The sequence below is a fragment of the Hemiscyllium ocellatum genome, chromosome 3 (genome assembly GCF_020745735.1).
Source record: "Hemiscyllium ocellatum isolate sHemOce1 chromosome 3, sHemOce1.pat.X.cur, whole genome shotgun sequence".
NCBI lineage: Eukaryota > Metazoa > Chordata > Chondrichthyes > Orectolobiformes > Hemiscylliidae > Hemiscyllium > Hemiscyllium ocellatum.
Window position 1 is genome coordinate 116268133 of NC_083403.1, and position 15876 is coordinate 116284008.

The 15876-nt window shown below is 40.3% G+C and overlaps 1 protein-coding gene across 2 annotated transcripts in view; it reads left to right on the forward strand.

The window, feature by feature from the left end:
* Window positions 1-15876, forward strand: part of mcph1 (microcephalin 1) — a 308959-nt gene that overhangs the window by 280166 nt on the left and 12917 nt on the right. For both annotated transcript variants that reach the window (XM_060821596.1, XM_060821593.1), the window contains one exon: window positions 7981-8218. In XM_060821596.1, coding sequence (XP_060677579.1) covers window positions 7981-8218 — 238 coding nt within the window. The remainder of the gene's footprint in view (window positions 1-7980; window positions 8219-15876) is intronic.

The window sequence follows — 15876 nt, forward strand, 5'->3', positions numbered from 1 at the left end:
GGTTCACAGTTTCTTGAAGGTAGAGTCATAGGTAGATACAGTAATGAGGAAGGCATTTGGTTTGCTTTCCTTTGTTGGTCAGAACATTGAGTCTCTGAGTTGGGAGGTCATGTTGCGGCAGCACAGGACATTGGTTAAGAATGCTGCGTGCAATTCTGGTCTCCTTCCTATTGGAAGAATGTTGTGAAACTTGAAAGGGTTCAGCAAAGATTCACAGGAGTGTTGCCAGGGTTAGAGGATTTGAGCTATAGAGAGAGGCTGAATAGGCTGGGGCTGTTTTCCCTGAAGCATCGGAGGCTGAGGGGTGACCCTGTAGAAGTTTATAAAATCATGAGGGGCATGGATAGGATAAATAGGCAAGGTCTTTTCCCTGGTGTGGGGGAGTTTAGATCTAGACAGTATCGGTTTAGGTTGAGAGGGGAAAGATATAAAAGGGACCTAAGGGGCAATTGTTTTCACACAGCGGGTGGTGCATGTGTGGAATGAGCTGCAAAGGAAGTGGTGGAGGCTTGTACAATTACAACATTTAAAAGGCATCTGATGGGTATATGAACAGGAAGGGTTTAGAGGGATATGAGCCAAGTGCAGGCAAATGGGTTTGGATGTCTGGTCAGCATGGACGAGTTGGATCGAAGCGTCTGTTTCTATGCTATACATCTCTATAACTCAATCATGCCAATCAGATATCTTATGTTAATCTAGTCCCATTTGCCAGGATTTGGCCCATATCCCTCTAAACCCTTGCCATTCATGCACTCATCCAGATGTATTTTAAATGTTGTTATTCTACCAGCCTCCATCATTTCCTCTGGTAGCTTGTTCCATACTCTCACCACCCTCTATGCGAGAAAGTTGCCCCTTAGGTCCCTGTTAAGTCTTCCCCCTTTCACCTTAAACTTCTGCCCTCTGGTTTTAGGCTCCCCCACCCTGGAGAAAAGACCTTATCTATTTATCCTGTCCATGCCCCTCATGATTTTACAAGCCTCTATTAGGTCATCCCTCAGCTTCCAAAGCTCCAGGAAAAATAGCCCCGGCCTATTCAGCCTCCCTCTGTTGCTCAAACCCTCCAATCTTGGCAACATCGCTGTAAATCTTATATGAACCCTTTCAAGTTTCACAACATCCTTTCTGTAGCAGGTAGATCAGAATTGCACACGGTATTCCAAAAGTGGTCTCACTAATGTTCTGTATAGCTGCACATGATCTCCCAACTCCTATACTCAATGCTCTGACCAATAAAAGCAAGCAAAGCAAAAGCTATGAGAGGTTAGAAGGATTTGACGGGATCTATTTGAAGCACATAAAATTCTATCAACGCTAGACAGACTAGATGCAGGGCGAATGTTTCCTCAGATAAGGCAACCTAGCATCAAGAGTCTCAGGATACAGGAGAGGCCATATTGGACACAGGTGAGCAAACATTTCCCCATTCACAGGGTGGTCAATCTGTTTCAATCAAAAGGCTGTGATGGCCAGATCACGGAGTATATTCAGGAAAGCAATTGATAAAAAGACATCAAGGAATATGGAGAGAATTTGAAAATGTGGCATTGAGTTAAAGGATTAGCCATGGTCATACTGAATGGCAGAATAGGCTTAAAAGCCCAAATGGCCTATTCATGTTCCTAGTTCCTATGCTTCTATTCCATTGTCAACACCTTTGGCCTTGGATCGCTTGGTGTTCATGAGCCTTTGGTGGGTGCAATGCCAGCAGCTGTCACCCATTCCTTCTGCCTCTGATGGCAATGAGGAGCTGCCAGTCTCTGATTGTCTGACAGCCCTCAGGTAGCTGGCAGCTCTCTGCAAGTGAAATGCCCACCTTCAGGGTCCTGAATTCTAGCAAACACACAGCACTAGGCACTTACATAATTCAAAAATATACTTTATTCATAAAAATATCTTTATATACATTAGTCACTAAAGCAGTTTGGTTCTGTACAGTAGCATATGAAGAAAATAAGCAAACATAGTTTGACTCTATCAGCAAACAAACCAAAGGCATTTCTTCCTTGTACAAGATTATATTTACTTATATTTGAGACATCGGGAGAGTCTGCTAACTGAACAAACCGCCATTGAACATAAGCAAGAGACCTTAGATGTCATCTTTCCCCACTGCGCCTTCGCAGCAGCTGACCCAAACTTTAGACAATAGGTGCAGGAGTAAGCCATTCAGCCCTTCGAGTCTGCACCGCCATTCAATATGATCATGGCTGATCATTCCTAATTAGTATCCTCTTCCTGCCTTATCTCCATAATCCTTGATTCCACTATCTTTGAGAGCTCTATCCAACTCTTTCTTAAATGAATCCAGAGACTGGGCCTTCACTGCCCTCTGGGGCAGAGCATTCCACACAGCCACCACTCTCTGGGTGAAGAAGTTTCTCCTCATCTCTGTCCTAAATGGTCTACCCCGTATTTTTAAGCTGTCTCCTCTGGTTCGGCACTCACCCATCAGCGGAAACATGTTTCCTGCTGCCAGAGTGTCCAATCCTTTCATAATCTTATATGTCTCAATCAGATCCCCTCTCAGTCTTCTAAACTCAAGGGTATACAAGCCCTGTTGCTTCAGTCTCAGTGTAAGGTAATCCTGCCATTCCAGGAATTGACCTCGTGAACCTACGCTGCACTCCCTCAATAGCCAGAATGTCTTTCCTCAAATTTGGAGACCAGAAATGCACACAATACTCCAGGTGTGGTCTCACCAGGGCCCTGTACAGCTGCAGAAGCACCTCTTTGCTTCTATATTTAATTCCTCTTGTTATGAAGGCCAGCATGCTATTAGCCTTCTTCACTACCTGCTGTACCTGCATGCTTGCCTTCATTGATTGGTGTACAAGAACACCCAGATCTCTCTGTACTGCCCCTTTACCTAAATTGATTCCATTGAGGTAGTAATCTGCCTTCCTGTTCTTGCCACCAAAGTGGATAACCATACATTTATCCACATTAAACTGCATCTGCCATGCATCTGCCCACTCACCTAACTTGTCCAGGTCACCCTGTAATCTAACATCCTCATCACATTTCATCCTGCCCCCCCCAGCTTTGTATCATCAGCAAATTTGCTAATGTTATTGCTGATACCATCTTCTATATCATTAACATATATTGTAAAAAGCTGCGGTCGCAGCACGGATCCCTGCGGTACCCCACTGGCCTGCCATTCCGAAATGGAGCCGTTTATCACTATCCTTTGTTTCCTATCAGCCAACCAATTTTCAATCCAATCTAGTACTTTGCCCCCAATACCATGCGCCCTAATTTTACTCACTAATCTCCTGAGAGAGACTTTATCAAAAGCTTTCTGAAAGTCAAGGTACACTACATCTACTGGATCTCCCTCGTCCATCTTTAGTGTGTCCCTCAGCACGTGGTCATAGACTTTGGAATGTGCCAGAAGTCAACTCCTTGTTCTAGAAGACCAACAAGTTTCAGGCAGACCAAAGACCATCTTTCACCAATTTGATGCTCCTCCAAGCACAGTTTGTCTTGTAGTGCTGGGAACAGACCGTAGAGAACAGTGTCCTGCATCATGGAATGAGCCTCTCTTTAGACTAATCTAAAGACGTGGGCTGAATTTTTGTCTTCAGTTTTTCTGTCATAATATGTCACATGTCAGGAACACATATTGAGAATTGAGACACATTTCTTACCCCACCATCCTCCCAATGACTTTCCATCCATTAAAATAAATCATGCGGGGCATGTCGAAATTTGGATTATGTGTGCCCCTCAAACAATTTTTTTTCAATTTCTTGTTAATGGCAGAATTAGGGTGGCATGGTGGCTCAGTGGTTAGCACTGCTGCCTCACGGAGCCAGGGACCCGGATTCGATTCCAGCCTCAGGCAACTGTCTGTGTGGAGTTTGCACATTCTTCCCGTGTCTGCGTGGGTTTCCTCCAGATGCTCTGGTTTCCTCCCACAGTCCAACAATGTGACCATGCTAAATTGCCCCATAGTATTCAGGGATGTGTAAGCTGCGTACATTAGTCAGGAGAAATGTACAGTAATAGGGTAGGGGAGTGGGTATGGGTGGGATATTCATTGGAGGGTCAGTGTGGACTTGATGGGTCAAAGGGCCTGTTTTCACACTGTAGAGATTTTATGATTCTAATAACTGGCCTTCAGCCCTCTGCAACATACAGTACTTACTTTAATCAGTTTTGATTGGATTGCATGATAACTACCACTTGGGTTAAAAATAATCAGGGATTCTGTTCCCCTCTCACTTCTTTTCACTTTGTTGGAATGGTGTAGATTTTACCTGGGGTTAATTGACTCCCTAGAGGTTAAATGACAAATTTAATTATGCGTGTTGGTAAAGAGCAGAATTAATGTTGTCCTCCAGTTCCACGGTTTGTATTTAGTTTATTGAAATATGTATTTACATAGATATATTATTATTGAAGTCAGGTATTGTTAAGTACAGGTACAATATATGGATTTTGTTTGGGAAAATATTAATATGGAATTTTTATTTCAAAAATATCTCAGGAGAAGCCTCTCTCTCTTGTTTACATATTTGTTGATGTGTCATAAGGCCCTAGTTTATTTTACAAGTACATTGAAACAGAAGTACAATAGTCAAATGATAGATTAGATTAGATTCCCTACAGTGTGGAAACAGGCCCTTCGGTCCAGCAAGTGCACACTGACCCTCCGAAGAGTAACCCACCCCCGTCTGACTAAGGTACCTAACAACTATGGACAATTTAGCATGGCCAATTCATCTAACCTGCACATCTTTGGAATGTGGGAGGAAGCTGGAGCACCCGGAGGAAACCCACACAGACATGGGGAGAATATGCAAACTACACACAGACAGTCGCCCTGGCGTTGTGAGGCAGCAGTGCTAACCACTGAGCCACCATGCTGCCCATAGCACCTTGGAAATTGGTAATGGGACCACATGTACCTCTTTTCATCAAAGCAGATTCTGTGTACAAGTTTGATTCTGATACAAACTACCTTTGAATCATATCTCTTCTATCCATCTTCCAAAACTAGGCATAACATCTTTTGTGTTTCCATGTTTTATTGACCTTGTTCTTCATCTTAGATCCCCCTTGATTGCGAGTCTATCCTGTGATTGATGTCTGAATAACTGAATATGTTGAACATATCAATCCCAAATAACCTGCCAATCCCTTTTCTCAGGGAAGCTTTGTGATTTTGTTTCATTTGTATGTAATGAGTACAAGTTGAATTATTTATAGACAAACTACTGGGTATTCTGTTGTGTTGATCTACAAATGTGTCCAGATAATTTGTTACTCCAGATCCCAAATTGTTGCTGCATTTCTTGAATTTGTTCTCAGGATATGACCATACTTCCAAGGCAGCAGGTTTTTGTGATCACTTATTGCCCCAAGCTGGGGTTGATGCACCTTCTGGTCATATTTTAGATCCCTGTTTGGCAGAATGTTTGCATATTTTAGTTACTTGTGAAAGAGGTCAATCATGCACCCATTGATGGTTCAACAATACACTTGCCTCTTGGAAATTTGGTCAGGTTTATGCAGTAGGATAACTTTATCATATATTCGGTCTTCCTGCCCTTGTCAAAAACTTCAGTTCCAAATCAGAAGACAAGGAAGGCTGGTTACACCTGTTTAAAAATATGTTGACTCAGCTGATTCCATGTTTTAGAATTTGTTTCTTCTTTAACTCGATTTCTTCCTGTGAAAGACGAATACATATAAAAATGATTTATTTTATATAGTCTATGGTACAACCAATGGAAACTTTTTAAGAAGGAGAATCTAGAGATTGCGCATGGTTTTTTTTTGTATCTGAAAATATTTCAAACACTGTTGCATATCTGCCAAAATCTGGAATCAATTGCCAAGTATTTTATCAAGCATTCCCAATGGAATATTATCTCTAAGTACAAAATATATTGTTACAATCAGCCTTTTTATCACACTGAGTGATTTGTGAAATAAATCCACTAATTCTGCCAACAGTCAGTTCTGAGGCACAGTACGGGAATGCAGTCTACAATCTAAGATTTTTCTTGTACCCATAGTTGGTAATGTTGCTTCCAAAATTTTATCTCACAAATGTAATCATTGTACCACTTTTTCCTCGACTTAGAATAATGCAGTTCAAACTTGGGTTTGTAGCATGTTTTTCTGAAAACCATCTAACCATGCTCAATATCATTACACTGATGCATTACATGAAAGAGAGGAAAAACAGATTTCAGGCAGATTGAGTTTCAGGATCAGCAAGTTAGAACTTATGACCAAAGCTCCTCTTCTATAATAATCAACCTGTTGCAGAGTTTGAAGTAATTCTAACTCCAGCTATTGCAAAATTGTCCGCATGTTTCATCCCACTTAGATCTAATAATGTGAATACCATCTGTTTATGAGCATCATTAATGCTCACTGTGATTGTTTTACCAACCAATTCCCAATTATAAATAGATTCTTACTTGTCTCAAATGCACAGATGGTCGCTGAAATTCCAGATACAACAGTGGTCATGGTAAATTAAGAGGATACACCAGAAACTGGAATGACAGTGGTTAGCTTGATTTTGGTTGATCATCTTTGATTAATGCAGTACAACACTAGACATCGGCGAAATTTCAAAGATATATTATATGATCATCAATCTGTCATATTTCGTGTCATTAGCTTAACCTATCACATCCATTTGCAGATTCTTGTATCCTCCCCGCAACTTGCCATCCTTCCTATCTTTGTATGATCTGCCAATTTTGGCTTCATAACATTGTATTGTGGGGAGAGGGTGAGGGGACGTTAAAAAGGTTTTTTGGGATTATCTCCTCTCAGACAGACACACACACACTCCCACTCCCACTCCCAGGATGAGGCCACAGTCACATCCCAACTATTGACTGGAACATTTCAGTTGGCATCTCTTCAGTTTCCTTAACACTTAATTTGAATGCTTTTATTGGCTACCCTCCATTGGGCAAGTAGCCATTACCCTACCAGCCATCATTTTTCAATTGGCCTAGTGATGGGAATGTGCTCGCAAATGGGCTTGATACGTTTGGAGGCTTATTTTACATTCGCCCTTGTTCCCAGTCTAAATCAGAATTTCTCCCCTTATGTTTCATTTGTAGCAGTTATATTTCAAATCATTTCAATGATTGAAACTGCTATTGATTGTATATTCAGTTCCAATGAGAGGGGATAGACTAGATTTTCTTGTTCTACAATAATGGAGCATTCCTGTTGACACAGAGATTAGGTTACTTACAGTGTGGAAACAGGCCCTTTGGCCCAACAAGTCCACACCGACCCGCCGAAGCGCAACCCACCCATACCCCGACATATACCCCTTACCTAACACTACGGGCAATTTAGCATGGCCAATTCACCTGACCTGCACATCTTTGGTCTGTGGGAGGAAACTGGAGCACCCAGAGGAAACCCACGCAGACACGGGGAGAATGTGCAAACTCCACACAGTCAGTCGCCTGAGGCGGGAATTGAACCCAGGTCCCTGGCGCTGTGAGGCAGCAGTGCTAACCACTGTGCCACCGTGCCGCCACAAAACCACCATTGAAAAAAATCTAGCAAAGAACAAACAACAAACTGATTGTGATCAATGAACATAATTGTTCTTATCAATTCAAAAATTATCATAAAAGTCAAGGACAACAACTAATTAATTAGTCCTGGACACAAGTCTGAGTGAGCTTAAAATCATAAATCCCCACTCCTCGACACTTCCAACCTCCAAACCTCAATAGAAAATAGAGATTGATTGTGTGACATGGCAAAGCCTAAAGGACACTTTTATGTGAGTCGTAACAATAAACCAATCAATTTTCTTTAGGGAAGTTTGCTACAATTCCATTAATTCAGTCACTATTCACAAGTTGGCTCTTCAGCTATGCATTTTGTAAATTGATATTGACTTAACTGTAAACTATTTTTAATGTTAAGTGTGGCACAGCGAGATATTTAAAATGTATTTTTTTCTTCTATAAACAGATCTGCAGGTTAGAAAAACAGTCAGCAATAGGATCCTATCGGCAGGATTTATTTGCAAATCAGCCTCTGATCTTCATTTCACCCAGAAGTGAACCACCTACCTTAATGCTTGAGAAACTGATCCAGTTGTGTGGGGGCAAGGTGTGCAAAACTTTACGCAAAGCTGAAATTTGTATTGGACAGTACAAGGGAAAGAGACCTCCTGGAAATCGACACTTGTCAGAAGGTTGGATACTGGGTAAGTGTTTAGCCAATGAAGAAATCCTGCAAATGCATGTCAATCAGTGAAGGGGACAGAGAATTTTGAGACTTTTTTTTTCTTATTAACTATTTAGTTAGAGGATGATTCATTGCATTGCACTTGCTAAGTATGTTTACTTTTACTTCCAAATTAGGCAAGGAGTTTTTTTAGCACCCCTAATTGCCCTAAAAAGGAAATATCAACTTTGTCCTTGAATCAGAGCATTGTTGATGCTCCCAAAACAGTTATGTAGGAATACGAGAGTTTTGATACAGTGCTTGATTAGATTACTTAGTGTGGAAACAGGCCCTTCGGCCCAACAAGTCCACACCGACCCGCCGAAGCGCAACCCACCCATACCCCTACATTACTCCTTACCTAACACTACGGACAATTTAGCATGGCCAATTCACCTGACCTGCACATCTTTGAACTGTGGGAGGAAACCCACGCAGACACGGGGAGAACGTGCAAACTCCACACAATCGCCTGAGGCTGGAATTGAACCCGGGTCTCTGGCGCTGTGAGGCAGCAATGCTAACCACTGTGCCACCGTGCCACCCACACGTGCTATTCAAGAAATACTAAATATCCAAGCCAGAAGTATTAAAGGTCCTGCTTGAAGTGATGATATTATGATGATTGCTGCCTTTATGCTTTTTGTGGTGCTAGGACTGGGATGTATTGTTGAGTAAGCTTAGTTTGATCTTTCCTGTTCCCACACTCCATCTATAGAGTTCCATTCCAAAGGACATACCATCCTGTCTTGGAACTACATCACCAGTCACTGGGTTCCAGTCCAGGAACTTCCTTCCCATTGATACCACGAGTGTACTTACACCAAATGTGTTGTGGTGATTGAAGAAGATGGAACTTCACCATCTTATTAAGAGTAATTAGAGATAGAAAACAAATGCTGATCTTGTCAATGACACCCACATTCCATGAAAGAATACAATCCTGCAGCCATCCTATAGTGTATAAATTGCAGACAGTGTGTCCAAGTGTTACGCAGAGAGGTGAATGAGTTCTGTAGTAGAACATAAATTAAATGTATATTCCTGAATGATTTTAAGCTGCTTATAGTTGCTGAGGTGTCAGCATTCAGAATACCACATTCTTAATTTGAGCACAGCAGTTAAACAATCAGATGATACAGAGTACCCAGACCTGTTCTTACAGTCTTGTATCAACATAGTTGGTCTGACTAAACCCCTCGTCAACAGAGAGTCTAAAGAACTGGAATTTAGCAATGGCCATGCTTTGCAGGTCAGAGTGAAGTTTAATCAAAGTTTTTCTTATTGGATCATTGCCAGTTTCATAACGGGCATAAATGTAACCTCACACTTGTAACTCTGTTTGGATGCTGTCCATGCCTCATTGGCATGGGCTGATTCATCATCAGAAGAATTGTGAATGGAACTGACTACTGTAGAATCATCAGTGAGTAGTCCTGGTTAACAGGAGAAAGTAAGGACTGCAGATGCTGGTGATCAGAGTCGAGAGTGTAGTGCTGGAAAAGCACAGCAGGTCAGGCAGCATCCGAAGAGCAGGAGAATCGATGTTTCGGGCATAAGGCCTTCATCAGGAAAGGCTGATAAAGGGCTTATGCCCAAAATGTTGATTCTCTTGCTCCTCAAATGTTACCTGACCTGCTGTGCTTTTTCAGCACCACAATTTTGAGTGTTGGTTAACATTCTGACAAATAGATAGTCACTAGATATGCAGGTTAAGGTGGAATTATTGACAAACTTACAAACAAAGGCATTTTACTTTCCACATCCCTTTTCTGGAACAGTTTTCTTTCAGTACATAAACACAGTCTTAAGTTGCTGTTATCTGGTTCCTGTAAAGTTGATAGGTGGCAGAGTTAGCTGTCCTCATTTATACCACCAACTGCATGTCTTTAAGGTCAGGGACAATGGAGCATTGCAATGGTTTGCCTGGATGCTTAGTGCTCCGTTCCAGGGCTGATCACTTTTAATGTTTTGAGGAAGCCAACAAGTGTACTGCTTCCAACAAGACATTGAAATGTTTGCACAATATAACGTTTAAAAGTTTAATAGATCCAGTGGATAGCTTGGGTCCATTGAAAAAGCCGGATGGATGATATACTGGTAAATGTTTATCTGCTTGTTATGGTCTAATTTGTCTTGAATTCTAACTTGGCTTCAATTTTGTGTAACAACTATCTCCCAAATTACACAACTACTTTTACATCAAAGCTCATGGACAACAAACTGAAAGTGTACTGTTGTTGTATAGTTACAGCCTAAATGCCTCTTTATCGAAAGTTTATCAGAAATATTTTAATTCAAGAAATGAGTGCTTATACAGTTGTAAAGGCTTGCTTGGCCTTTTCTTAAGTCAACACATTTTATCATTGGTGTTAGAATTATGATGCTATTTAATTATAAACTCCAGAGTACTTATTACTGCAAGTAATTAATTCTACAAGTAAAGTCACTCTCAAATATTTCGATCCATAGGTTGCAAAATCTCCTGGGCTTGACACGCTGATGAAACAGATTGCAAATTCACTGAGATTAGCTAATGTTTTTCAGCAATGAAATTTATGCCACATCTTGGAGCAGTGTCTTTTATGGTTCTGATTTATTTTTAAATAAGCTTGTCTAACCCGAAATTCAGTTGAACAGGTCACATTTTGCACAGAATTTACCTAAAATAGAAATAAATGTATCAGGAAATCTTTTGCTCAGTGGGTCTACTTGCACACTGTTTCCAAAGTAAATCTTCGAGTTATCAGTTTACATGCTTTTTTTAAAAGTAATATGAATTTACCTTCCTGGGCATCAGTTAGCTCAGTAGTCTGGATGGCTGTTTTCAGTACAGAGTAACGTCAACAACATGGGTTCAATTCACACTTTCGGTTGAAGTTACCATGAAGGACTCTCCTTCTCAATCTCTCCCCTCACTCAACCTGACCCTCAGATTAAACCACCACCAGCTATCCCTGTCTAATGAAGGAGCAGCCCTATGGTCTGATCAAACTGTGGTAACTTTATCTTCCATATTCCATGCAATGTTAAGGTAGCATAATGCAAGAGCAGAAGGATGATACCAAATTTTATCATTTTGACTTAATTTGAGCATTGGAGGATAGTTGAATATTTTCTTCAATAGTACTTACTGGTTTATGTAAACTGTGTAGTACTTATGAGCAACAGTTGATGGCAAGGATTGAGTACAAAACTGTAATCTAAACTAATATTTAAGTAGTGTCTCAAATCAAAATTCTTGCAAATGTATCATCATTTGAACTCCAAGATGTGGTGACAACTTTGAGTTCAGCCTTGCTCCTTTGTTAACTTTAATTTCTGTCATCTGAGGAGTACTGAATTCTGCATTAGGACAGGTTTTGTGTTGCTTGCCATTTTGGACAGTAGGAATCAGCACACTGTTTTTAGGTAATGTGAAAGGAAGTTGGTTATTAATCAGATTGTCAATTCTACATGTCAAATGAGAAACTATCTATGTATATGTTTAGATTATATTTTAATACACTTTGGTAGTGGTTTTGTACTGTTTACTTACATTACTGTATATATTTATAATGTGTATATTTTACTGTATATATGTGTTTGTATATATGGTAGCACACATATATATTCCCATTGGGCTGTGTAGTTTTTGCCTGCCCTCTTTGCTTCTCTTTATATTACTTTTCCTTCACTTTTCCTGCTTTCTTGTTTACTTTTCAATATTCTTCTTTATTCATGATCTACCATGAACTTACTTCCTCCTTGCTGTTTTCTTGTGCATTTTTTATTTTTATCTTTTTTCTAAATTTGACTTCTCTTCCTCCTCCTTTGCCGAAATAGAAACTGTAAAGAGCTGTAAAACACTCTCACGTGCATGAATGCAGACCAGGCTGGCTAAAAGAAAGGAAAGAATCTGTGGAGAAATTGTCTAGGGAAGAAGCCATAGGGAAATCTAAAACTGAAAGAGCTAAAAAAGACGACAGATCAGTGGTAGCAGTCAGAAAGTTGAAATTAAATGTGGAGGAGGCAACCAAGCAGCTGTGGGATCAGAGAGAGTAACTCAGCAAACTATGCTGGGAAGAATGCTTGTGAGTTTGTTTCACAAGTTGATTTTTTTTTTCGTTTATTTCCCACTGTCGTCAAGTATTTTTCTTTTGTTTTCATTTCCTTCTCATTAAAGTACTGACTGGTGTAGGAACATGGTTCTAGAACAAGGATGCCTCACCTAAATGGTCTTTATCTTTGAATCTACAGTGAAGTAGTCGGCAGGTATTCAGCATGAGTGAAATCATTGCAAAGCCAATTTCTCCGCTGATACCAACATACATATGTTTTCATTTTATTGTATGGTTCAAATGTTAAATACATGAAGTAATAACTAGAGATGCTGTGTCATAGTCAGCCTTCCTCTTGGATGGAACTGGAAACAAGCTGACATGAATGATGCTAATAACTTGGATGTGTCAGAATATCAGACATTATTGGTGGAAAATTGAATTGCAGACCAGGTGAAAAAGAAATATCTCTAAAATGAGGGATGCTGTGCCATCAAATCTGCAGCTCCAAGGTCGAGACCAGTGCTGCTCTTTTCACATCTGTCACATTTGTGGTTCATGGATGGTTGTGAAAATAGAATGTAAAAATTGATTGAGTTTTAGGAATGATGCAATAATGAAATTTGGGGCGTCTCCATTATCCATGGGAAAGACTGGTGTTTTGACAATGCCTTCAAAACTTGAATTTCTTCACTTTCATTTCTGACTTAGGAATCTTACTTGTTTGTAACAAAAAAGAAACTTAGTTGAAAATTGGATATTCCTTGAAGCTGCATTCACCTAGAAACATGGAAAAAGTTCAATCACAATCTTGCTTTGTGGCATTTAGATATGAACAAGGTTTGGGAAGTCAGGCGGTGATTATTCACCAGAGAATTCCCAGCCTTTGGCCTCTCTTGTATTCACGGTTTATGCAGCTGATCTGATGGTGACACTACACCCTGACATCCCTGAAGTTGAACAAATGCTGCATGTTAGCTGTTTGACACTCTTAGCTGCTCAAGTTACTACTGCAGGTTTTTATTCTATTTATTCATAAGATATGAACATCAATAGAAGACCAGCATTTAGTATCCAGCCTGATTGGCCTTGGAAAGATGGTGGTAAATCATTATCTTAAGCTGCTGCCATCCATGAAGTTACAACTACGGTCCTGTGAAGGGTATTCTAATATTTTAATCTAGAACCAATGAAGGAATAGCATTATAGTTCAAAGTCTGGAAGTGGAGGTGAATATGCAAATGATGGTATTTCCATACACCCAATACCCTTGGCCTTCTCAATGCTTGGATGGTGCTTTCGGAGGACCCTTGGTGGTCTAAGGTAGTGCATCCTGTAGATGGTACACACTGCTCCCACTGCACAATGGCAAAATGAAGGTGGTTGATGGCATGCCAATCAAATGGGATGTTTTGTCCTAGATGGTGTCAAGTTTCTTGAATGTTCCATCAGCTCCATTCACCTAGGTGAGCGGAGAACATAAAATCACAATCTTGTTTTGTAGCATTTAGATATGGACAAGTTTGGGAAGTTAGAAGGTGATTATTCACCATAGAATTCCCAGCCTTTTGCCTGCTCTTGTAATCAAACTGTTTATGTGGCTGACAGCATACCATGATTTCCCTGAAGTTATTGGTAGAGAATTCCACGATAAAATTGTTGTTGATTGTTGAGGAAAAATAGGTAGATTTTCTCTTGCCTGGTCATTGCCTGGAATTGGTGTCGTATGAATATTAGTTGCTTCCTATTGACCTAAGCCTGACTGTTGCCCAGATCTTGTTGCATAAAGACATAGACTGCTCCATAATTCGAGCTGTTGTGAATGCAGTGTTGAAACATTATAGCGATGGTATAGTAAGGGGCATGTTTAGTTCTGGAGCTTAAATCTTCAGCACTTCATGGATTTCTTGTCAAGATCCTTAGCTTTGCTCTATCCAGAAATATCAACTGTTCCTTGATATTTAATTTCTTCAAATTTCTGCACATTTTCTTCCAGATCTACCAGAAGCCCCACATGCCCTGACCAGAAATATAGTTTACACGCTGTACAAATATAAACATTATCAAACATATTTATCACCATACAAGACTCAATAGTACTACATGCAACGGATGTGTCGAGGTTTGGACCCTAATGTTTGTAGTGGTCGGAAATAGTTTAATCATGAGTTGTTTTTCACATGAGGATGCTGATGATACTTTGCATTCCAATGAGTAATGAACATCCATTTTCACACAGGTGGACTGTAACAAATGATATTAGAACACTGAAAGCCCAAAATGACAATCCAAGAGTAACTGTGCTCACATTTGGACTCTAACCAACTGTCTGCCTAGGACTCAATGTTGAGGGCATCATCAGTTGAGATCTCCAGGAAATTCCTTTGTCCTTTAGTTGATATCTTGCAATAAAGCCCCTGTGGAAAATGAGCTGTTTTGTTTCTCCTATGAGAGAAAATACTTGCGTTATGGCTTTGTCAGTTCAGTGAGATATTGCTTGTTGATGCTTTTAAAGGTGTCCTGTAAGTGTGCTTCATTCTTCTTAAGGAATTCATGCAAGTTTGGGAACTTCTAAGTGTTGATTTCCTTCTTAAAGTGAACCTTGAATTTCTGTTTTTCTTACATTGGTGCAATTTTGACCCAGACTAACAGCTTTGAAGTCCTAGCTCTAATTCAGTCACGCGAGAGATTATATTTTAGAAGTAGCATAACTGTAATAACCAGATTATGTTTGGCAGACAGTGAGGGGGAGTGAATGGTAAATAATAGCTTCAGTTTGGAGTGAAGTTCAACGAAACAAACCAAGACCTTGCAATGTGACAGCCACCAAAGTACAATGTGAAACAGTAGTTTGACATGCTCACTTTACAATTCATTACGAGGAGCAGAAAATATTCTGGAATTCAAGTCAGGTTTTTATAAAATTTACAGATTTCATAGCTTGTCTAGCATTTGCTCCAGGTTTGTATGTATAATTTCAACAGCAAGTGCTTCCCCTGTATGCTGCAATTCACCCTCATCATTTTAGGAAGAGCTACTCTAATGCATGTCATTGTATATACCATTGTGCTTACTAATCATTGGCTCAGATCTTCTAGTCTCTGGATGCCGGAGCATGGACGGATGACCAAAGATGGACTTTGTGTTGTGACAATCCCGGGATCCCACTAAGTCTGTGGGAGTAACATTCATGTGACTTGGAAAATTAACAGCTCCAACAAGAGAAAATCTAAGCGTCACCCCTTGATATTAAATGGTATCACCATTACTGAATATCCCACTATAAACATCCTATAGTTTAACTGTTGACCAGAAACTGAACTGAGCTAGTTATATAAGTATTGTCCACAAAGTCAGGCCAGAAGCTAACAAGCCTGCAGCATGCAACACACCTCCTGACTCCTCAAAGCCTGCACATAATCTATAAGGCCCAAATCCGGAGTATGTTGGAATACTGGCCACATGTGTGAATGAGTGCAGTTTCAAGAACACTAAAGAAGCTTGACACCGTTCAGGGCAAAGCAGTCTGCTTGACCGGCACCCTGTGCACCACCATCCTCTACGCACGTTCATTCCCTCCACCATTTCCCACAGTGCA